At 38.5% G+C, this 23,185-nt stretch overlaps 4 protein-coding genes across 5 annotated transcripts; 2 read left to right on the top strand and 2 right to left on the bottom strand.

Annotated features, from left to right (window-relative positions):
• Positions 1-5,317: 5,317 nt before the first annotated feature.
• akr1b1.1 (aldo-keto reductase family 1, member B1 (aldose reductase), tandem duplicate 1) lies at positions 5,318-8,842 on the top strand. The gene is made up of 10 exons (XM_082166994.1): positions 5,318-5,482; positions 5,775-5,942; positions 6,269-6,385; positions 6,467-6,544; positions 6,659-6,781; positions 6,887-6,993; positions 7,505-7,586; positions 7,792-7,875; positions 8,010-8,092; positions 8,185-8,842. The coding sequence occupies exons 1-10, from the start codon at positions 5,420-5,422 to the stop codon at positions 8,225-8,227; spliced, it is 948 nt and encodes a 315-aa protein (XP_082023120.1). The 5' UTR covers positions 5,318-5,419; the 3' UTR covers positions 8,228-8,842.
• On the bottom strand, positions 8,473-12,455 carry akr1b1.2 (aldo-keto reductase family 1, member B1 (aldose reductase), tandem duplicate 2). The gene is made up of 10 exons (XM_082166993.1): positions 12,261-12,455; positions 11,312-11,479; positions 11,082-11,198; positions 10,886-10,963; positions 10,561-10,683; positions 9,979-10,085; positions 9,768-9,849; positions 9,605-9,688; positions 9,439-9,521; positions 8,473-9,080 (listed from the first exon to the last, which is right to left on the bottom strand). The coding sequence occupies exons 1-10, from the start codon at positions 12,324-12,326 to the stop codon at positions 9,038-9,040; spliced, it is 951 nt and encodes a 316-aa protein (XP_082023119.1). The 5' UTR covers positions 12,327-12,455; the 3' UTR covers positions 8,473-9,037.
• Positions 12,456-12,653: 198 nt separating this feature from the next.
• prdm4 (PR domain containing 4) lies at positions 12,654-19,005 on the bottom strand. Of its 2 annotated transcripts, none has more exons than XM_082166986.1 (12): positions 18,855-19,005; positions 18,468-18,519; positions 18,216-18,328; positions 17,918-18,106; positions 16,329-17,084; positions 16,106-16,255; positions 15,599-15,717; positions 14,966-15,051; positions 14,739-14,866; positions 14,224-14,643; positions 13,717-13,885; positions 12,654-13,377 (listed from the first exon to the last, which is right to left on the bottom strand). In XM_082166986.1, the coding sequence occupies exons 3-12, from the start codon at positions 18,325-18,327 to the stop codon at positions 13,041-13,043; spliced, it is 2,466 nt and encodes an 821-aa protein (XP_082023112.1). In that variant the 5' UTR covers position 18,328; positions 18,468-18,519; positions 18,855-19,005; the 3' UTR covers positions 12,654-13,040. The 2 variants fall into 2 exon arrangements, with proteins under 2 accessions (XP_082023112.1, XP_082023111.1); XM_082166985.1 differs by having other exon boundaries at positions 15,569-15,717.
• A 151-nt stretch (positions 19,006-19,156) lies between these two features.
• Positions 19,157-23,102, top strand: psmc2 (proteasome 26S subunit, ATPase 2). The gene is made up of 12 exons (XM_082166990.1): positions 19,157-19,317; positions 19,680-19,717; positions 19,810-19,891; positions 19,988-20,087; positions 20,680-20,811; positions 20,896-20,968; positions 21,052-21,147; positions 21,265-21,429; positions 21,522-21,609; positions 22,258-22,460; positions 22,588-22,684; positions 22,820-23,102. Exons 1-12 carry the CDS (start codon positions 19,248-19,250, stop codon positions 22,975-22,977), a joined length of 1,302 nt encoding a protein of 433 aa, XP_082023116.1. The 5' UTR covers positions 19,157-19,247; the 3' UTR covers positions 22,978-23,102.
• Positions 23,103-23,185: the final 83 nt, after the last annotated feature.

The raw sequence follows: 23,185 nt of genomic DNA on the forward strand, positions 1-23,185 counted from the left end.
GGTAATTGATTGTTTGAGATGAGGAGGGAAATTAGATAACACAAATGGAGAGAGAAAGAACGGTGCCCGTGTTTGCCACAGTTTTGTAAAGCCAATGAAGAGAAGACAGAAAACCCAAGATACGGACGAGGTCAAATTAAATTGGACAAACGTTTAAATAGCCTTTTTGTCGCTTAAAACTGAGGTGCCCCTTTTCATTCACCTGTGTTTTACGAAACTCATTATGGTGTTATAGAGAACTGCAGGCCTTCAGAATTAATCGAAACTCTTCTGCGCTGCGATTAGTCATACAATAGAAGGATCCTAAAGCTCAACTTGAATTGAATCGCATGTATTGTGTGGTTAATATCCAGCTGGATCATATACAGAAATTACATTTAGATTATTGATTACTATGATTTTAGAGGAAGTCAACTTTGGAAGGCCAAATGATTGAGTTTTCGTAAAATCCTCATATGCAAACGTATCGCTTTGTTTGAGATTTTTTAGAAAAGCCACTATAGCCTGCAAATGCAGAGTTAATGTAAAATTTCCTCTTGCAGAATGACTCCTGCTGTAAGTGGAAGGTCAGCGCTCAGCAGCTGGGCAGGCGCCGGCCTCTCCCATCCCAGCTGGAAACACTTACAAAGTGAATGGACCAAAGGACTCCAAACAACCACCCACAAGTGTCTGCCCTTTGCTGCTTTGTGTTCTAATATAGCTATATTGATTTAATGTTTCTCTGTGAGGGGAAAAAAAGGAAGAAAGGCAGGAATCTTATTTTTTGGGAGCCCGTGATTAATGACAGCTTGTTTCTGGCTGTAGACACTAAAAGGAAAATTTTTAAAACTGGAGGGGTACACTTTGAAACTTTAAAAAGGATGCAAAAGCACCATTTAAGTGTCACAAAAGCGGCCCATGAAACCCATGCACTATAAAGCTTCAATACATGTCATGCATTTTCTCATGCTGGGATTTTCTGAATCACAGCTTACACAGGGCATTGAAATGCTTTTAAGACCCGGAAGGAACCATCTTTTAAGGTCATGAACAGCAGGAAATAAAAACAATGCTAAATGCATATAACCTAACTGTAAGGTTATCTATTTTGATATGTTTTAATGGAGTTTTCAGCATTGCTTCTTTGTTGGGGTCAAAGTGACCCCAAACAGAAATATTTGAGGATTAAAGATTAGATTTGGTATGATTTAATTCATTACATTTATAATTCATTACATTTATATAGCGCTTTTCTCAGCACTCAAAGCGCTTTACATAGAAGGGGGATCTCCTCAACCACCACCAATGTGCAGCATCCACCTGGATGATGCGACGGCAGCCATATTGCGCCAGAACGCCCACCACACACCAGCTTACTGGTGGAGAGGAGACAGTGATGAAGCCAATCAGTATATGGGGATGATTAGGAGGCCATGATGGACAGAGGCCACTGGGCAAATTTGGCCAGGATGCCGGGGTTACACCCCTACTCTTTCGAAAGACATCCTGGGATTTTTAATGACCACAGAGAGTCAGGGCCTCGGTTTAACGTCTCATCCGAAGGACGGTGCTTTTTAACAGTATAGTGTCCCCATCACTATACTGGGGCATTAGGACCCACACAGACCACAGGGTGAGCACCCCCTGCTGGCCTCACTAACACCTCTTCCAGCAGCAACCTGGTTTTCTCAGGAGGTCTCCCATCCAGGTACTAACCAGGCCCAGCCCTGCTTAGCTTCAGTGGGCAACCAGTCTTGGGCTACAGGGTGACATGGCTGCTGATTTGCGTAGCCTATGATTTTGAGTTTCAAAATCATCTGTTGGTAATATTAATTAATAACTATGTCCAGAGCCTGAAAGATTGTAGTAAAAATAATAATGGTTTCATACCAGTTCCCTTCCGCTTGTTTTTGTTATTGAGAGTAGCTTGCACTGCTGACAACTACTGTGGAGCAACAGTGAGCACGTGTGGAACACATTCAATTGCAATGTGCTGCTGCCACCTGGCGGACGGTACAGGTAGTGCAGAGAATATACGTATAAACCAAAAAAGCTGACAAACTTACTTTCGACTCGAGGGACAGTCTGTCGAGGTCCGTCAACAATTATCCAAACGCCAACTATCTAAACTTTTCAAAAACAAGTTTGTGGTAAACTTGTATCTACAACAAAAGTGATAATTGACTTATATACGCTCCAGTAAACGGTCGGCAACCGCTCCTGTTGCTATGGTTACCTCAAGTAACCTAACGAGACTTTTTCGATAGTAAAGTTAGCGAGCGTCTATTTGGCGTAAGGCCTAAACACGCATAGGACCTAATGACTAACTTGTAATTGAACCTTTATATAATGTAGAAAGAAAGGTTATAATAAACATTACTGTAATATGCTGAATTGAACCTTTTAGCTAAGACTGCGTCTGCGCCCCACACCGAACAGCCTGTCATGTACAAAACCCCTAATGTTAACTTAAGAAATATTAAACAAGGCGTCTGTTGTGATCTATAAACTTGCACTTTAACCATTGATATAAACCACATTATTACAAATTCCTGTTTGTATGAGAACATAGGCTTACATGAAAAAAGTGTGTAACGTTAGTCACGTAGCCTACCTTGCTAATATTTTATATGCCCTCCCGTCCCCTCTTTTCTAGTCTGGAAGTGTAGGCTACTTTCAGATGATATGACTGTTGAATTTTTTTCCCCGCAGTCCAAGCACCGAAATGGTCTTCAGTGTGCATCCAAAAGTGCCTTGAGGCGGTAAGAACTAAAGAAAGTCTTTTTAAACCGAGAACACAAATAGGGCCATATGCCTGTGTGATGCCTCATGTGGACCTGCAGTAGCAGGACTGTGTGAAACTCTTCTCACAGTCTGGGCACTGGAAAGGTTTGTGTTCAGTGTGGTAGCGCTGAAGGAGAAAAAAGCCTTTCCGCAGCCTTTTCTTTCTCCTGTGTGTGAGAGTTTATGGAGGGTCAGGCTGGCCTTCAACGTAAACGACTTGTCGCACAAGGTGCATTTGAAAGTTTTCGTGTGTCGTGGCTGGCCGAATGTGAACAAAGAGAGTTCTCCATATTACAGTTTTTCCCACAGTGTGCGCAAAGGCATGGTTTCTCTTTGAAATGGCTACTCGGGTGTTGCGTCAAAGCCCCAGGGTACAGGAACACCTTCCCACAGTCTAAGCAATGGTAGGCTACGGCCTCTCCTCAGAGTGGATGCGCATCATGTGCTGATGAGCCAAAAGAGCGCATCGGTACGTGAAACCCCTCCCAGGTACAGAGGAATGGTCTCTAAGGCTGATGCGTCAGCATGTGTCGCTTGTAGGAGTTTGAGCAGATGAAGGTGGACTGACATTTGATACACTTACAGGGGCGTTCCTCTGCGTGGATCCGCTCGTGTCTGATAAGAGCGGCCTGGCAGCTGAGCTGCTTCCCGCAGGCACTGCCTCTTCAGGGTGGGTCTTGTGATGGTCTCTCTTGGCGCTGAGCGAGCTGAAGGTCTCTCCGTAGTACAGTTGTAGGTCTGATATTTCGGCTTTTGTAGCTTATTTTCCTCGAGAACATCTTTCGGTGACATTAGGATGTGTTTGGGCACATAAACGAGTTGATGACGACGGAGGGCCTGAGAATGGGAGAAACTGCGGCCACATTCAGGTACCAGACAGAGAAAAGGATGCTCGTCGGTGTGGGTGAGCTGGTGGGTTTTCAATAAGCATGAGAAACTGTACCTTTTACCACAAATGTGACAGCTGTTGGGCAAACAAGGGATCAACTGCAGTATCTCTTCCTATAACCTCAGTTGAGTGGACTTTCTTTCCTGAGGTTTTCCTCCTGAGAGTGACTGAATGGGCACTGCAAACAAGAGAAGGTGTGAGAGGATCCATCTGCAACAGGAAAACGTCATCACTTTAATCATTCACAGAAAGTGCTTTATACATATGTAACCGGTCCTACACAACCCGCTCCGAGCAGGATTCGAGCTGGGGACTCCGACGTGGGAGGCGGGCGTGTTAACAAGAATGCAAAAGAATGCAGCCTCTAGCGTCAGTCACTAGATCGCCTCTTGAGATCAGGGGAGTGATGTTTACATGCACAGCTCTTACTAGCCTATGTCCGTTACACTCCCCCATAAACCTCGCTCCCATCCGGGTCACGCCACCAAATGTAACCGTTAATCCAGGGTCTCCGGTGTGGGAGGCGGGCACGCTAACAAGGACGCTAAAGACCGCAGCCTCTAGCATCACTCTTGAGATTTTTTAGTACCATCTGTTGATATGGTCTTCTGGAAGTGTTAGCCCAGAATCATCCAAACCAGAGCCTCTTGCAGGCCTTCCATCTTCACCTTTTCCTACCTGAGTCTTTTTACATTCAGATGTTCCTACAACTGACTCCAGGGTCTTTCAGTTAAACCTCTGAACGTGACTTACTCTCTACTGATGGAAGCTTTAGAAAGTTGGACAGGATGCAATTACCAGGACTCATGGGCTGTCTGGAAAAAATTCAATGGAGGTTATTACAATATGAAAGACAACTGTTATAAACGGTAGCTAATGTAACAGACTTGATCAAATTCTTGGTATCTAGATGTCCAAGGTTCTTGTGGTGCTCAAGAAGTGACTTTAGGTGATCTGACTGACTAATGACCTCCTTACAGTCTTTAGAAACAGGCATCAGTCCAAGAATTAGCTGGACTTCATGTCCACAACTAATCAATTCTGGGACTGCTTCTGACACCAATGAAACAAAATGTAATTTTAAGACAGTCAAAATAAAATTATAACACAAAATCAGTGGGTTTGGTTGATCTTGGATTTCAGAGTTGACAGTTATGTGAAAACAGCTCTGGTAACAACCAGGAATACAGTTTCAAAGTTAAAGCTTAAAACAAAACTCAAAACGGTCTAAATTTCTTTCTTTTTTTCATCAAATAAATAAATAAATAAAGTATTATACTATAACTATACAAAATACAGTTATACAGTTATATTTCATCATTCCCGTTTTAAAAATCATAAACAATTTCAAAAGTGTCTAAATAAATAAATGTGTTATATTGTACAAAATAACAATCAAAGATATATTTGTTACAACTGTTATTAAATGATATATCATGCCAATTACATGTTTTAAAAATCAAACACAATCTCAAATCTGTTCGGATTTTTTCCCAAATTTTTTTTAATTACTTATTTTCTTTCAAAATCTCATCTAACTACAAGCAAGTCTGCTTTATGTTGGAATGATGGTAGGATTGAGAAACTGCACCACCCTCTAAAAGGGGCGTTTCCAGACCTGACCAATCAAATTCACGTACAAGCCTGTATAATAAAAAAGCTTGAAAGAACAGGCTTGGCTTCTGCAGAGTGAGAAAGCTGCGACGGTGTGCAGACTAACAAGTGCTTCATTTTATATCTGATAAGTGCTCTATACTAAAAGTCACCATGACATTTGTAACTCTCAATAATGGAGCTAAAATGCCCATTGTTGGACTGGGAACATGGAGGGTGAGTATTTACGTTTTTTTCTTTTTTTGTACAGTAGGCCTACAATTTGATTCTGTATGATATTAATTATGGTAAATATTTGTTTCTGGCATTTCTGCCGTTGCTTTTATTGTGGTTTGCCAATTAAACACTAGAGGTTTATTCTTTTATTTTAAACCATTCTTTTATGAATAATAATGCTTTTCTTTTCACTTGATTTTTTTCTCTCTCCTGTTTTAGAGATTTGATAATATCCTAATTGCAAAGTCTACTAAGATAAGATTTAATATTAAAATTCTGAAATCTGCTCCAGTCTGCTCCAGGTGAGGTAACAGAGGCTGTGAAGGCAGCCATTCTGGCCGGCTACCATCACATTGATGGGGCCCTTGTCTATGAAAATGAGAACGAAGTTGGAGACGGTGTACATGCCATGATTAACCAAGGAGTGGTAAAGAGAGAGGACCTTTTCATTGTTAGCAAGGTAGTAGCACATTTTAATGTAAAGATTTGTCTCAGAGGCACATGACAGGAAACATGGTCTTATATGGCCAGTCATGTGCCTTGTAATTTCACACAGCATGAAGCATGTCAAAGATCATACACAGTTGTGCATTTATATAACATGTATTGTTGTGTGTGTTATAATGTGTGTTACGCTACGCCCTAATTAATAATTACTGAAATGCAAGTCATGGTTAGAACTTTTTTTGAACAATAAATCTTGTAGAAAAAAGCTTAACAAATACATCATGTGAAAGGGACTTTGGCCATAAACAAATGCAAAACTAAATCCTGTATCTTTTGAAGCTGTGGTGCACTTACCATGAGAAACACTTGGTAAGAGGAGCTTGTGAAAAGACCCTAAGTGACCTCAAACTGGACTACGTTGATCTCTACCTAATGCACTTTCCCATGGGCACTAAGGTAGTACTAAACAAGAACTTTTTGTTTATATTATGCTATATTTATTTTTATTTATGCTGATCTGTGTATTCAAATTTGCAGCCTGGAAAGGAGCTTTTCCCATGCGATAAGGATGGCCATGTAATTCCAGACAACAGCAACTTTCTGGAAACATGGGAGGTAATAAGGAGTAAAAACAAAATTAATGTGAGATTCCTGTAACTCAGGCTCACATTTGATAGTTGATCAAAGACAAGTTTCTGGTTACTTTAGTGTTAAATTGTTCTCACAAAGGCAATGGAGGAGTTAGTGGATGCTGGGTTGGTCAAGGCCATCGGTGTCTCCAACTTCAACCGGGATCAGATTGAAAAAATCCTGAATAAACCAGGACTCAAGTACAAACCTGCCAACAACCAGGTATTGCGTTGCTTGCAATACATCTGAAGAATTTGAAACAGATCAAGACTTTGTTGTTCAAGTTCAAGTGCCTTAATCTTTTAAAAAATTGCTTTTCACCTTCAGATAGAGTGCCATCCATATCTGACTCAAGAGAAGCTGATTAACTACTGTCAGTCCAAAGGAATCACAGTCACTGCATACAGTCCTCTGGGGTCTCCAACCAGACCATGGTAAGTACTTTCTTTCTTTAACTTATATATATATATAGAGAGAGAGAGAGAGAGAGAGAGAGAGAGAGTTGGGGGTATCATTACAAGTAACTTGGATTACGTAATCAAATTACTTTTTGATGACAAGTAATGCATTACTTTATAAACATTACACATTCATATTTGAGTTTCTAGTAATGCATGTTACTTTTCAATTTAAATGATTTGCTTAAACATTTTTTAAACTACTGAATGAACTGCGCAGGAACAGACAAAAAGCAGAAAAGTAACAAAAAACATTACTTTCAACATTCAAATCAAAGAGTTGTACAGTAGGCTAGGTAACATAACCCGTAATGTTTAAGAGATGTTTTGTACGGCTTTCCGTAACTTTCCATAAAAAGTTAGTTTCTTTTTAGAGTCATGCAATATTATAACGCATTACTTTTAAAAGTAACATTTACTAACACTATATATTTATCTATCTATATGGTATTGGCCTATACATTACAAGAGATTTGACTTTCTTTAGGGCAAAGGCAGATGAACCATCACTGCTGGAGGACCCAAAGATCACGGCCATTGCAGATAAGCATGGTAAAACCACAGCACAGGTAGGTGTAAACTTGCACCTTTTAAAAAACGTTTTTTTATTCATGTTAGTGAATAAATCAGGGTTATGTATAAATCAACCTAGAAGAAATACATGTTCAAGTTCAACTTGTCAGCTGAATGTAAGACGACCCTTAAAACATTTGCATTACACACTTTTAATGCATTCCTCCATCATAAGACTAAACAGGGAACTTTTTTTTCTAGGTCCTAATCCGGTTCCACATGCAGAGGAATGTTGTGGTCATTCCCAAATCTGTAAACCCCCACAGAATCAAAGAGAATTTCAAGGTACTCTCATTTTAATTAAATCATGTAATTTGCATGTGTCCTACATGTTGCACCAGTACTAATATACAAGAATAACATGATCAGTTATGATGGTTAAACAGTATAATCAAGATTTCGTTATTTTATTCCCGCAGGTCTTTGATTTTGAGCTGAGTAAAGAGGAGATGAACACTATACTGAGTTTTAACAGAAACTGGAGGGCTTTTATGCTGGAATGGTGAGTCATCATTATGAAGACTTTCAGTGTACTTTGTATCCGTTGGTGTAGTATTAAGTCAACTAAAATCCTCCTTTATCATTTTATTGCAGGGCTTCCAAGCATAAGGATTATCCACTGAATGCAGAATTCTGAAGCTTTAGTAAATGCTGGTTGCTGTCTGCATATTAATTGATTTTAAATATGACTCCTGCATTTCACATTGGGGATAAATGAAGTATGTGAATGAAGTATGTTATGAGCAAACCCACATTATCAGCATTAATTCAAGTGTTGTAATACAGCCAGTTAAGGGACTAATGTGGTTAAATGTAAAGGTCAAGCGAGTTGTTAAAGACATGAGAAAGATTTTCTTCACATTTAAAAACATAAGCCAGAGAGCTGTTTGACGCAGAGCTTTATTTGGGCTTTCAGCATACATCAATATATTGAAAACAAAGTTGCTCTTACAAACTGGAAGTGCTTTGTTGTCATTTTGAAAACAAGGAGTGTGCATATAAAAAAAAATATTCTCAGGACCAATACTTTCTCTTGTTATCTGCCCAATTGTGCAAAATGTGTGACATTGTTCAAATAAAGTTAACAGTGCATATGTTTATCAAAGATTTAATTATGATTAATTGGGTTGTTTTGTCATGAGCCTTTTTACATTTCCATGTGTACACTTAAGTAGTAACAGCTTAAAACTGTCAATGCAGTAACAAATTTAACCTCCATGTCTATGGTAAAACATAAAAAATAAAAAATAAACATTCATTAGAAGCAAACCTGTAAATCAAACATCAAGGATGAACTGTAAGGAAATTCCTCAGTAACCTGGTTTCTCAGTAACAAGTTTCGTAATGCAAAATGAAGAGCATTTTCACACTGATCAATGACAAAACAGCATTCTCTGGAAGAGAGGAACTTATTTTCATCAAACAGCACGTTTTGAGTTGTCTTCTTTTAATACTCAGCGTTAAACGGGTAATCTTTGTGCTTCACACCCCTGTGTTGACAGATGAAGAGAGAATCACATTAAGTTTAATGATAAATAAATTATCATTATTGATTATAATATAATATTATCATTATATAATTAAAAAGTATAATAATAAAACTAAGTTTTTCTTTCCTTTTCATATGGAGTAAAACCAGGGTTTCCATCCATTTTACTGGATACTGATTTTTAAAATAATTTTACAGAAATGTAACTCCCTAACAGCAATTTCTAGTTTATTACACATTTCAGAACCGACCATAAACATAAGAATTTATACTGACTACATTTCTGTGACATCCATAGCACAATTTCCTGATATTTCATAGTTGACCATGACCTTGGGAACCCTGTGAAACATACTCACCAATGCATTGGACAAGCCCTGAAGTTCTTGTTGAAGCCCATAATGGTCTTCATATCATCCTCACTCAGTTCAAAATCAAAAACCTGTGAATATAGACAAAAATAAAATCAAAATACAAGGAGCACTGTGATTCCATGACCGTAATGACCTCTGATGATGAACTTACTTTAAAGTTCTCTTGAATACGCTGAGGTGTGATAGACTTGGGGATGGCGATGACATTCCTCTGAATATGGAAGCGGATGAGGACCTGCACATTGATGTCAAATTGACATTATTATATGAATCAATAACACGCTATGACATAACTAAGATGACAGTCTCCTTACCTGGGCGGTTGTCTTTTTGTGCTTCTCTGCAATGGCCTTAATGTTTGGGTCATCAAGCAGGGAGGGATCTTCAGGTTTAGCCCTAAGTTTGAGATTAAGTCCAGTGTTATTCATTTTAACAAATTATAAAGTCACCAACTGCAACTTAAACCTTCGCAGCAAATAAATGTCACATGCAACAAAGCATCAACATGTGGGAACGGCTGCCTACCAAGGTCTGTCTGGAGAACCCAGAGGACTGTAAGCAGTGACTGTGATGCCTTTGGACTGACAATAGTTAATCAGCTTCTCCTGAGTCAGATATGGATGGCACTCAACCTGAAGAGGGAAAAATATATACATTAAATTCTATAAAATAAAAATATAAATAAATTATAGCTCTATTAAATAAATACACACACACATTACCATTCAAACCTTTGATTTTTGGTCCCACAAGATTAGGTGTCTTTAACTATGTGCTAACATTTAAATGAATAAAATACATATTAAAAGTTCAATATCATATTATTGATACAAAAAGTTATTCTTGTCTTCCCTGTGATAAAAGCCTGCCCCCAAAATAATCATTATGCCAGCGAACCACAAAGCAAGCAGTGTTTAAGTTTAAGACTATATCCAGACAAATAACTGTGCCTGTTCTGGACAAGTAGCAGGAAATTAAAGGAGTAATTGCATTACAAAGCTGCTGGAGGCGAAATGCTGATCTCTGATAAATGTTGACCTTTCTTGTTCCATCTGTAATTGTCGAATTAAACCACACTGACCCCCTTTAAAGAGTACCGGTACCAACCTGATTGTTGGCAGGCTTGTACTTGAGTCCTGGTTTATTCAGGATGGCTTCGATCTGTTCTCGATTAAAGTTGGAGATGCCAATTGCCTTGACCAACCCAGCATCCACTAACTCCTCCATGGCCTACAGCACAAATATTATGCCATAACTATAATTAATTAAATAGAGCTAAAAAGATTAGCCAATATACACTGGCATTACAATGTAAAGCAGTTCTTATAATGATGCAGTATATGTAAAACAGATTCATTCGTACAAATAAATGTGAAAGGAAACTTTAAAATCTTTTTGAAAGATTTAAGATCTAAAAAAAAAGTCTTCTTACCTCCCAGGTGTCCAAGAAATTGGTGTCATCGCCGATGGTTAACCCTTCACTGTCCAATGGAAACTGATCTGGCCCAGACTGAAAAGCAATGATGACAATGCATTTCCGAATGTTGTTATGGTGAGATCTTAGCTTTCATTATGGAGATCAACACTGGATGCTAGACATGAATGAATGACAGACAAAGGAGAATCACCTTAAAGCCCATTGGCCAGTGAACCAGGTAAAGATCCAGGTAGTCCAGTTTTAGGTCACTTAAAGTCTTCTGACAAGCTCCCTTTACTAAGGCCTTCTCGTGAAAGGTGCACCAAAGCTGTGAATCAAAATGACATGCAGTGTATTCACTTCATCATAAAGCTACTTAATAAGCAGTAACCTTCCATTTGTCAATCAAATTCTTGAGGTAAATGGTGCAGCTTGACATACCTTGCTGACCACAAACAGTTCTTCTCTTTTTACCACACCATCTTTTATCATGGCCTGAATTCCCTCTCCGACCTCCGTTTCATTATTGTACACTGCGGCTCCATCAATGTGTTTGTAACCCGCAGCGATGGCTGCCTTCACAGCCTCTGCAACTTTACCTGGAGGAGACTGGAGGGAATACAACAGCATTTAGACACCTAAAAAGAAAGGAAAGGAAAGGAAAGGAAAGGAAAGGAAAGGAAAGGAGGAAATGGAATGGATGGGAGAAAGGAAAGGAAAAATGGTAATAATAAGGAAAATGGGAAAGAAAATTAATGGAAAATAAGGGAAAGTAAAGGGCAGAAAAACGTACAGAAAGTCATAGGAAGAGAAGCGAAAATGAAATTACAAGAAAGAGGAAGAAAATTAAAAACAAAAGAAAAAGCAGTGCACTAAGACTAAAACTGCTGACTATTATAGTGTTTTCCAACATGATTCTACCTATGAAGAACAAAGTTCTTTGTTCTTTAGTCACTTTAATATAATTCTCCTCACAAAATCTCATTTTATCTACCAAACAAAAGACTTCCTGAATGTTATCAGTTAAAAGACAAGCACAGGACTGATATCGGTGAACTTTCTTAGTCACTATGATCAAACTACTTTCTCTAGACACAAACATTCATATTCGAACTTGCTCAATGTAGTTTATTGGCCATAATTTCAAATCGTAAAACAACTAAACTTTTCATAACCGCAGAGGCAACTTCATTCCTCTGAATTACGCAACATTTGACGAATCATTTCGGACTTTTGCAGCCTCGTGTAAATCCTATTAATGCGTCTTTTTAATTTCCCTTTTGCATGCATTTTAAAAACTTTTTGGGCATGAATTCCCCGTGCAACGTGCCAGCTAAGAATGCACTTATGTAATGTAACACGATCGTTCATAAAATGAACCACACCGTACCTTCCACGTGCCCAGCCCGACGATGGGCATATCTGCCCCGGTATTCAGTTTAACAGACGTTGCCATGGTGAAAGATAGATTAACCACGAGCTGTTTCAACAGAACAATTCCAAGCCTGTGCAGAAAATGGGATGAAGGGGTTCACACGGGTGCAGCTCTGGATCGATTGCTCCGGTCTTAACGTGATATTGTGTCGAGGGAGCGACGTGGGAGCGACCTACTGTCTATGGGAGCGACGTAGGCTTACGTCACTGAACATTTACTAATAAATCCCTGTTGTGAGAAACATCTGCTTTTAATTTGCATTATAAACTAGAATATAGTATTTTTTCAATTTAGAAACAATCATTTATAATGCATATTATTTTCATTATGAATGACAATGTTTGCATGCAAAATTTAATATTCGTTTATTTACAATATAAATACAGAATATAGAAAAGGCATGGCTGCTGTGAACAAGTTAACTGAACAAACACGTTGAACAAAAAAACAAATGTGCACTGTAAACAAATATTTTATGCAAAAAAAAAAAAAAAAATTACAAAAAGGCAATGTCTTTTGTTCATTTTTAGACAAGTGATTTATCAATTTAACTGTGACAGTCGACTTGAAAACAAGTAACACATCATTTTTCTCATTTAAATCTAATTTCATTTCTATTGGCCAGGTGGCATAGGGATACATTTTGGCAACAGGAATAAAAGGCTGCTGGGCAGAACGAGAATACACGAAAAAGGACAAACAGGCTAGACAAGGCTTGGTTTGTTAAGAGTAAAGTTACATTGTTTTTTCAGAAGTATATCCTCCCATGCCTATTCCACACTCCTCCTCATTGGCTGGATTGATCTGTCCTTCAACTTCCCTATCTTCCTCCTCCTCATCTTCCTCATCATCTTCCTCCTCCTCCCCATCCTCACCCTGCGCTGCGCCTCGACCGATCTTAGGACCCTTGCAGATTTTGAGGTGGCGTGTGAGGTGGTATTTAGTGAGAAAGCCCTTGTTGCACTTTTCACAGATGAAGTCCCGTTTCCCGTCGTGAGAGTTTAAGTGTTTTTTGAGATGGTCGGTCTTCAAGAACTGTTTGTCACACTTTGGACAGGTTATCTGGCGGTCTCTGAAATAGAGAAAAGATAAGCAAAGAAAAAAGCAAGGTTGCTATTAGAATAATGGAGATTATTAAAGTCAACATGAATCAGCATTCTCAACCTATTTCATATCCATACTGTCACATATGAAAGTTCAGAATGAAACATTACTCAACAAGAAAAATAATGTAGGGCAGGACTAAAGTTTATTCATCAGGATTTGATTGGATCACGAAATGTACTAATAGTTACCGTAATTTTATATTAATTATATTTTATATTATTATATGTTATTTATATAATATAATAATTATTTAGAATTATATTTATAATTTATATTTAAAATAAAATATGAAATACAGCCTTACAGTGAATGTGAATACATGTGCTGTTTGAGATCTTGTTTCCGCACAAACATCTTGTCACAATGGTCACATTTAATGTTCTTGGCACCAGTGTGTATAACCATATGAGATTCCACATGCGCTTTCTGAGTGAAAGACTTCCCACATACTGTACACCTGAAGTTCTTCTGACCTGCAGGGAAAAAAAGAAAAAATAGAAGAAGAAAAACAATTATATATATATATATATATATATATATTTTATGAGCACAACAGTAATGATGACAGAGTATTTCTTTGGATAATTAAAAACAAGCTAACAGTGGTTCTCTACTTGAAGTTAATTTCAAAAGTTAATTTAAAAACATCATGAACTGGCATTCAAAAATGATTATCACCAAGTTATTATATTGATATAGCTTGTTATTACAGTTTGATGAAGACCTTTTTCCCCACTTTGGATTAAATAAAAAAAAAAGGAACTTAAAAAGTTAAGATCCATTTTTATTTCATATTGACTTGCACATGTACCTGTGTGGATTCTCAGGTGTTTTCTGAGATTGCTGGGATCACTGAAGGCTTTGCTGCAGTAGCTGCACTTGTGTGGTCTCATGCCCATGTGGCCCATGAAATGCACGTTTAGCTTAGTGGACGTAGTGAACGCTCGTGTGCACATGCTACATTTAAACTTCCTCTCGCGACCGTGCCCGTTGCTGCTGGAATGTTCATTCACGTCTGAGTGGCACTGCCACTGTGGGGAGGAAGCGGACCGGGACGGCTCATTGATCGCCTTCTCCTGCGACTGGGATTGGCTGTGTGTAGTGTGAGCGGAATGGTCCTGGGTGGGGCTATGGCTCTGGGCATGGCTGTTGAGGTGAGATTTAAACTCTGTGAAAGAGGCACACTCTTTTCCACAATGACATATCTGGCCCTCTGGCACTCTGGGTACACCTGAAAAGATACAGACATAGCAGCACTGAATAGATCATATACGGATATACGGTACAGTTATCTTCCTGGTTAGGACACGCTGGAGGAAGTCCCACCTAGTTGTCTGCTATAGTCCCTGCTAAAATAAAACAGCAGCTCCTGATCTGGCAGAATCTCTCTGGATGTGCAGAAATAAAGCTTCCCGTTGTCAATATATGCCACGAGATTCTGTTCCTCTGTAGTCCTGCAAATAGAGTCGATTTTAGTTTGCAACTACCTGATTGTTTGCATACCACGCATGATTTTCAATAAAAGTTTTTCAAGGATAAAGTGAGGTGGTTACCTTGCTTTCCGTACAAACATCATCCAGTTGCATTCATGCTCATCTGTCGTCACAATACAGAACTCTTGGATATCGTTATGGAACATCTACATTAGATTAAAGACACTGTTAAAGCCATTCTTAGGATTACAACATGATATGTCAGTGTAATAGTGAATAACATATGTAGATGAGGACTACCATGCAAAAGTCTCTTATGCTCACCAAGGCTGCAATTTTTTTTTTACCAAAATACAGTAAAAACTGTAATATTGTGAAATATTTTTCCATTTAAATGATACAACAATTTCCATTTCCATTAATCATTCTAATATGCTGATTTGGTGTTCAAGAAACATTTCTATACTATTATCAGTGTTGAAAATAGTATTATTTTTTGTAGTATTTTTGTGGAACATTAAGGATTCTTTGATGAATAATAAGTTTTGAAATAGAATTATTTAGTATTATAAATGTCTTTACACTTTAGTGTCACTTTTGATCAATTTAATGCATCCTTGCTAAATAAAGGTATTACGTTTTTTCTATATATATAAAAAAACTTATTAACCCCAAACTTGTATAAGTAAAGATTAAAGAAGTAAAAATGTTTGGCCAATTTACTTCACATATATTTAGAAATGTGGCAAGGACCTTCCATATTTGAGGGGTGTCCTTGTCAGACCAGTCTGTAAGTTCTACACTGCTACAGTGCTGTCCAACCATCGGCCCAAAGCAGGTCCTGGAGGGTATAGTCTCTCTAGCAAACACCCCTGCAGAAAACAAAAAACACCTTCAGCAATGCAAACAAAATCTTCCGTTTTCAAAAGCAAACGGACTTCACTTCCCATTAACTACATCTAACAAGCTAACTGATAATGTCACTCACCCAAACATCTTAAAAAAATGGAAAGTAGTAAGCTGTTTTTGAATAAGTTTTACCAGCAATAAGATGCTATACGACTAGGTGCATAATTTATTGGTACCATGTAGATTATTGGCTGATATTAGTGATTATTTATAATTATATTTTGATAACTGTACACAAAGCATCAGTTTCTGTCGGATAGTTCTGAAGTCTTAATAAATGCAGACTCAGCCAGATTGACAGTTTCAGTGTTTAAGGACTGAACTTAAAAAAAAGGGCAAAACTTCACTTACCAATAGGCTCATCAGCAACAGAAATGCGGAGGCACAGGGGGCGGGGAAGAGAGAGGCGGGCTCTGCTCTGAATCGGTGTGTCTGGGATGAATGTGACTGGTCCGTGCTCAGGGCAGTCCGAAGGATATGACTGCTCACATAAAGTGCACCCTAAATGAAAATAAAACGCATGAAATTGGAACGAAACACATTGCATAATTCAAAATCACCAAGTAAAGCTTACATATGTTGAATGCAGTAGCCATGTTTTCCTTATTAGATGTTGAGTCTTCTAGTTGTAATGTAGAGTTCACCAGCACCAGGCTGTTGTCCGGCCCGAGAGACACTTCTGCAGAGATGGGTGACACGTTGACAGGCTCGAGTCCCATACCTGAAGGTCCGTGTAGAGATACCGTTTCTAGTTGAGTCTGTGGCGCCATGGCCCCCGTGAGCACCACACTTACCACCCCAGAGTTCAGTTCTCCAGTGGAGTGCAAGGCTTCACCCAGCGTCCCTGGACCGCCTGCCCCAGCAGTTCTGGTTCCTACTCGGCCGCTCATGTGCTCCTGCTCCATCAGCTCCAGCCCTGATCCATGCAGGGGCATAACACCTCCTGAAGAATCCACACCTGTCAAACCCTCATGACGCTGAGGTCTGGAACCCAGCTGCTGCTGGGTCTCTGCCACCACAACACCTTCCATGTTGGCCAAGTCCTCTTCCATTCCATCAGGAGACATCGGACTACTGACACGTGACTCCATGGTTAGTCCAGTGGCATCTAGCTGCACTTCGTGAGAACCTCCCTGATGGAGATCAGCCTGGCCTCCCACCTGCCGTATGTCTAAGGTCACCAGGCCTTGTTCTAGAGGGCCACCAGGGCCGCTGTACGGGTCTAAGCCAGAGGGGTTGTTGTTGGATACGGAAAGAGTCCCATCCATGTTAAGGCTGCTGGGATGAATGTATTGGGGAGGGGGACGATCTGCCAAATATGACAGGATACCTAAAGAGATAAGAAAAGGCCAGATTTCATTCATTTGATTCATTGGTGTCATAACACAGATATTGAATAGATTTAACGCCCCCTGGCGTTCCATGAAGGTACTGCACAGGGTCAGTGATCTGACAAACAAAAATTCAAAATGAATATTAAATGTGCTTGATTTGCTTTTTAAAATGTATTTTAGCAGAAATAAAATATTTTATAGGATAATATCCTATATGCCAACAATACATTTTAAATAAAGCTTTAGAGGAAATTAAGCATGTATAAAATGCATTTTAAAATATAGAATTTATAAAAAATGTATTTCAAATTAGATTATTATCTAAAGCTTTACTTGAATATAACATTTTAAAAATAATAATTTTCTATATTTAAAAATGTATTTTAAATATGATTAATTTGCTCTATAGCTTTATATAAAATGTATTGTTGGCAGAAATATTATATCCAATAAAAATGTATTCCTGTCAACATAAATGCTAAAAATTAATTTGCTCTCAACCTTATTTTAAAATGTATTTTCACAGAAGTAATATATGTTATATGACACACACTCTCTCACACACACGTTAAATAAAGCTATAGAGCAAATTAAGCACATTTTAAAATATATAGTCTAATACTGTTTTTTTTTTTTCATCTTTGAGTGATTCAACAAATCTCTCTCTCTCTCTCTCTCTCTCTCTCTCTCTCTCTCAATAAAGTGGCACAATGAATCCAGGACCCTTGCAAAGTTTGTAGAGATATGTTAGTTCATAAAGAATGAAAGATCTGGAAGATTGTCAGCCCTTGGTTTAAAGTGTATCTTAACAGGTTTTCTGTAACATTACCTGGAAGGATATGTCTGAAGTAGCTGCTCTCCAGGTGCGGGTATGGAGGAGGTGGTAATGTATAATTTCTCTCTGGAAGGCCACACATAACACTTCTGTCCCCTAAAGGACCCATGGGTAACATCAGGGACAGTGCAGAAGGAAGAGGCCCAAGTGATGGACCCAAGCTGGGTATTGCGACTGGCATGCCTGAAATAAAACCAGATAGTGTTACTTCTCCACACACCCGACTTCCCACACTGTACCAAACAAATGTCATGCCAATGTATACACATCAAAGAGGCATTTAAGTTCTGACCTTGAGCGGTGATGGGATTGTGGGTTGGGGATGTGGGGAGCCCGAGGTGACTTGCACTCACAGGCACACTGAGCTGGTCCATGCCCACTGGGCTGAGGTTCATGTCGTTCATGCTGATGAGAAGAAATGTAATTGCATTTCAAATACAATGACTATACCATAGGTTTGTGTCATATGCTGAACAGAAGAAATGTTATTGCATTTAAAATACAATATACCATTGTGCTTGAAGAAACGGACATGTTTGTTTACCTGACAGCACAGATCACTTAAGGCATTTGGTGTGATGGATGCATTCTTGGATCTGGAAAAGGGAAAGATTCATCATATTAGTAATTAAAACATTTAGCTGTGGATCACAACACTCTTATCATATTAAGCCTCATTGAAGGTTTTAAGACAAATGTCATAGTCTTTCTGGCTATACATGTACTCAATACGCTAATAAATACAAAGACCTACATAATATTTCAAGAAATATGTATTTATTCAGACATCGACAAGGAAGAGCCAAAAATACAGCCAGTGTTTGAAGCTAAGTTAGCCAGTTAACTAGCTTAAGATAAATGCAATAACAGAAGGCAAGGTGTTTACTGCGAGGTATATATCATTTAAAAGACAACCAAATAATTGACTTACTATAAAGACCAAATATTAATCCCTCCGTGGAAGATTTGTGATATAAAAACAATAACATGGCTAAAGGCAAACAAGGCGGGGTTATGATTTAAAACAAGAGTCCCGCAATGTGTCCTGCCAGTGCAGTCAAGTCAAGTCAAAGAAGCCAAATGTAAGATTAAGTACATAAGTAATTAAAAGCTATCTTACTGTCTGTATGACCATAACATTTTTGGTTCAATATAAAGCATATAGAGGGTGGGGGTCTAACTTTTATGTTGAAATGTAAACTCAGTTTCCTGTTCCCTAATGCACCGGAACACAAAAGCGCCTGTGACTGTCGTCTGAAAACCTGCTGTGTAATCTCGCCACTACAGTCATTAACCGAGTCTATTTCAAAGAAAGAAAGCAGTCATGCCTGATTATTTAGGAACCGAACAACGTAAAGTTAAAGAAGAGGAAAAAGAGGACAAACCAATTCGAGGTATTATTTGCGATGACTTTCGGTTGAAATTTAAATTAAACGAATTAGCAGACAGGTTAGCATTTGTTGACTAGCCGCACAACAGTTTCAATTTGTCAACAAAATCCGAATCGTCTAAGCTAAATCTATTTTAATGTTATGTGATTGTTATTATTCCACCTATTTGCTCTGGCACGTTCATAATATGAGTTGTCAAATGTCTCATTACTGTGTAAAGTCTGTGTTGCCCTGAACAAACTTTTTACTGAATAATAAACGCGTTAATTGACTATCTTCTTGACTGATTTGGGTAATTTAGTAATCTTTCATCATGTGGCATATGCATATCTCATTTATTGATCTTGATCTGTTTTATTTCTCAGCTTTGGATGAAGGAGATATTGCACTCCTGAAAACCTATGTAAGTATTCCTACTACAGAATAATGCCTGATTTGGCATTCAGACTTCATTTATATTTATCTATATATAATTTTTTGTGTGTGTGTGAATAGGGCCAAAGCACGTATTCCAGACAGATTAAACAAGTAGAAGATGATATTCAACAGCTTCTGAAGAAAATAAATGAGCTCACTGGTAGGTGCACTGTCATTGTGGTGTGGGGAACTAGTTTTGTGGATCAATACGTAGTAAAACAAATGCATTGATGCTGTGTTATGTGTGTCTTAACAGGTATTAAAGAGTCTGATACAGGTCTGGCTCCTCCAGCACTATGGGATCTGGCTGCAGACAAACAGACTCTGCAGAGTGAACAGCCTCTGCAAGTGGCCAGGTATGAGAGGATGACAAAAGCATGTTGGGTTATTAAGGGTTAACCTCAGATTTATTGGAAAATTAATAGATTATGTGCTTTGGAATGCACTACCATTCTTTTTTCAAATAAATTAATATTTTTATTCAGCAAAGATGAATTAAATTGATCAAGAGTGACGGAAAAGACAATGTTACAAAAGATTTTCATTTCAAATAAATGCTGTTCTTCTGAACTTTCTATTCGTCAAAGAATCCTGAAACAAAAGTGTTACATTTCTACAAAAATGTTAAAGGTATAGCGGGGGATTTTTTACTATTGGTCCTCCTAATTGTCAATCATTCTGGTGAATCAATCAAACTTATTCAAAAAGTGGAGAGGGCGGGTCTTATCTAAAATTCGGAAAGATCCTATACCTTTAAGTAGCACAATTGTTTTCAATATTAATAAGAAGAAATGTTTCTTGAGCAGAAAATCAGCATATTAGTAATTTCTTGAAGGATGTGACAATGAAGACTGGAGTAATGATGCTGAAAATTAGAATGGGAGTGTATGTAATAAAGTGGTTGAATGATATGATACTAATCTGCATATTTTTTTTATTTGTTCATAGATGCACAAAGATAATCAATGCTGACTCGGAGGATCCAAAATATATCATTAATGTGAAACAGTTTGCCAAGTTTGTGGTGGACCTGAGCGATCAGGTCGCTCCAACAGACATTGAAGAAGGAATGAGGGTTGGGTAAGCATCAAATGATGGATCATTCATTTCTGTATGTTACAGAGTAGCATCTGATCTAAAGGGGTATTGTGTATCTATTAACAGTGTTGACAGGAACAAGTATCAGATCCATATTCCACTGCCACCAAAAATCGATCCTACTGTCACAATGATGCAGGTACGAAACAGCTCAGGTTGCTTAGTATCATGTACATCATCAAGGCAATACTGTAGGAGTAATGATGTACTGTACGTAAACAGGTGGAGGAGAAGCCTGATGTGACCTACAGTGATGTTGGGGGCTGCAAAGAGCAGATCGAGAAGCTCAGAGAAGTGGTCGAGACCCCTCTGCTCCATGTGAGTCATAAGTGCATCCAAATGTACCTGTTAAAAATAAACAAAGGTATTAAATGTCTGTAGATGTTTAAGATACTACATAGTTTCTATAATCAACCTCCATCTATTTAATTCCAGCCTGAGCGCTTTGTGAACCTGGGTATTGAGCCTCCAAAGGGTGTGTTGCTGTTCGGGCCCCCCGGTACGGGGAAAACCCTGTGTGCCCGAGCTGTGGCTAACCGCACTGATGCCTGCTTCATAAGAGTTATCGGATCCGAGCTTGTTCAGAAGTATGTTGGAGAGGTAAGTGCTTTTTCTATTCAGAAGAAGAAGAAAAAAAGAGCTTTAGGTGCTTGTAAGATCTATATAATACCATGCTTTTGTGTCTAACCCAGGGTGCCAGGATGGTTCGTGAACTGTTTGAGATGGCAAGGACTAAGAAAGCCTGTCTGATCTTCTTTGATGAAATTGACGCCATTGGAGGTAAAGAATTTCTATTTGCAATAATCTGATACTACAGTCAGGATCGGATGATTTCATCTTCCTCTGAGGATCTATAATCCAGACCCGACTATAATATTAGAAGTTTTATTATAAAGGTAGTTTTAATTTTTTTAAATTCTGTTATCATTTACTCACCCGTTCCAGACCTGTATGCCTTTCTTTCTTCTGCTGAACACAAAAAAGATATTTTGAAAAATCAAACAATTTCAGTTCCCATTGATTTCCATTGTATTTTTTTGTTCATACAATGAATGTCAATGGGAATCGAAAATGTTTGGCTACCAACAATCTTCAAAATATCTTCTTACTTATCTTCGTATAAGAAGATATTTTGAAGATTGTTGGTAGCCAAACAGTTTTAGTTCCCATTGACTTCCACTGTCTTTGTTTGTCCATACAATGGAAGTCAAAGGGAACCAAACTCTTTGGTTACCAACTTTCGACAAAATATCTTCTTTTGCATTCAGCAGATGAAAGAAATTAATACGGGTTTGGAACAACATGAGGGTGAATGAATGACAGAATCTTCATTTTTGGGTGGACTATCCATTTAACATCTCGGTCACAACAGCTTTTGTATGATCTCAGTGAAATCTCACTTACTATACTTACTCTGCCCTCTTACAGGTGCCCGTTTTGATGATGGAGCCGGAGGAGATAATGAAGTCCAGAGAACTATGCTGGAGCTGATTAACCAGCTGGACGGATTCGATCCCAGAGGAAACATTAAAGTCCTGATGGCCACCAACAGACCAGACACCCTGGATCCTGCTCTGATGAGACCTGGCCGTCTGGACAGAAAGATTGAGTTCAGCCTGCCTGACTTGGAAGTAAGTGTTCGCTACAATAGCGACAAAATAGCTACCATTTACTAAATATAGACAGGTATCATATAACATCATTCTGAAGATATGTAACATCATAGATATGTAAATGTATGTAATGCTCTGTTTCTAGGGACGTACTCACATCTTCAAGATTCATGCCCGTTCTATGAGTGTGGAAAGAGATATCCGCTTCGAGCTTCTTGCACGTCTCTGTCCTAACAGCACAGGTGAGTTACTGACAAACATTGCAAATAGCACACAATTTAAATAGACTATATTTGCATAGGCTTAAACTGACGCATATGTGTTGGCTTTCAACAATGTTGTTGCAAGCTATAGTTAACAGGACGTTCTCCTCTCAGGTGCTGAGATTCGCAGTGTGTGTACAGAGGCGGGGATGTTCGCCATCAGAGCTCGTAGAAAAATCGCCACAGAGAAAGACTTTCTGGAGGCTGTGAACAAGGTCATCAAATCCTACGCCAAGTTCAGCGCCACCCCTCGCTACATGACTTATAACTAAAAGGGTTTTCTTCTTATGTGCTTTATCCCCACTTAAATGTTTTCTGCCTGATAATTCAAGGATTTTCATGTGTCTTGGCACCATTCTGTGATCATCACAAAAAAATAAAAACATTATCCATACTACATGTCGTCTATTTATATATTATTATATATATATATATTAAATGTTTCATAATTTTTCTGCTTCTTTGGGATAGTTATGCCTG

The sequence above is a fragment of the Leuciscus leuciscus genome (assembly GCF_965113295.1).
Source record: "Leuciscus leuciscus genome assembly, chromosome: 4".
NCBI lineage: Eukaryota > Metazoa > Chordata > Actinopteri > Cypriniformes > Leuciscidae > Leuciscus > Leuciscus leuciscus.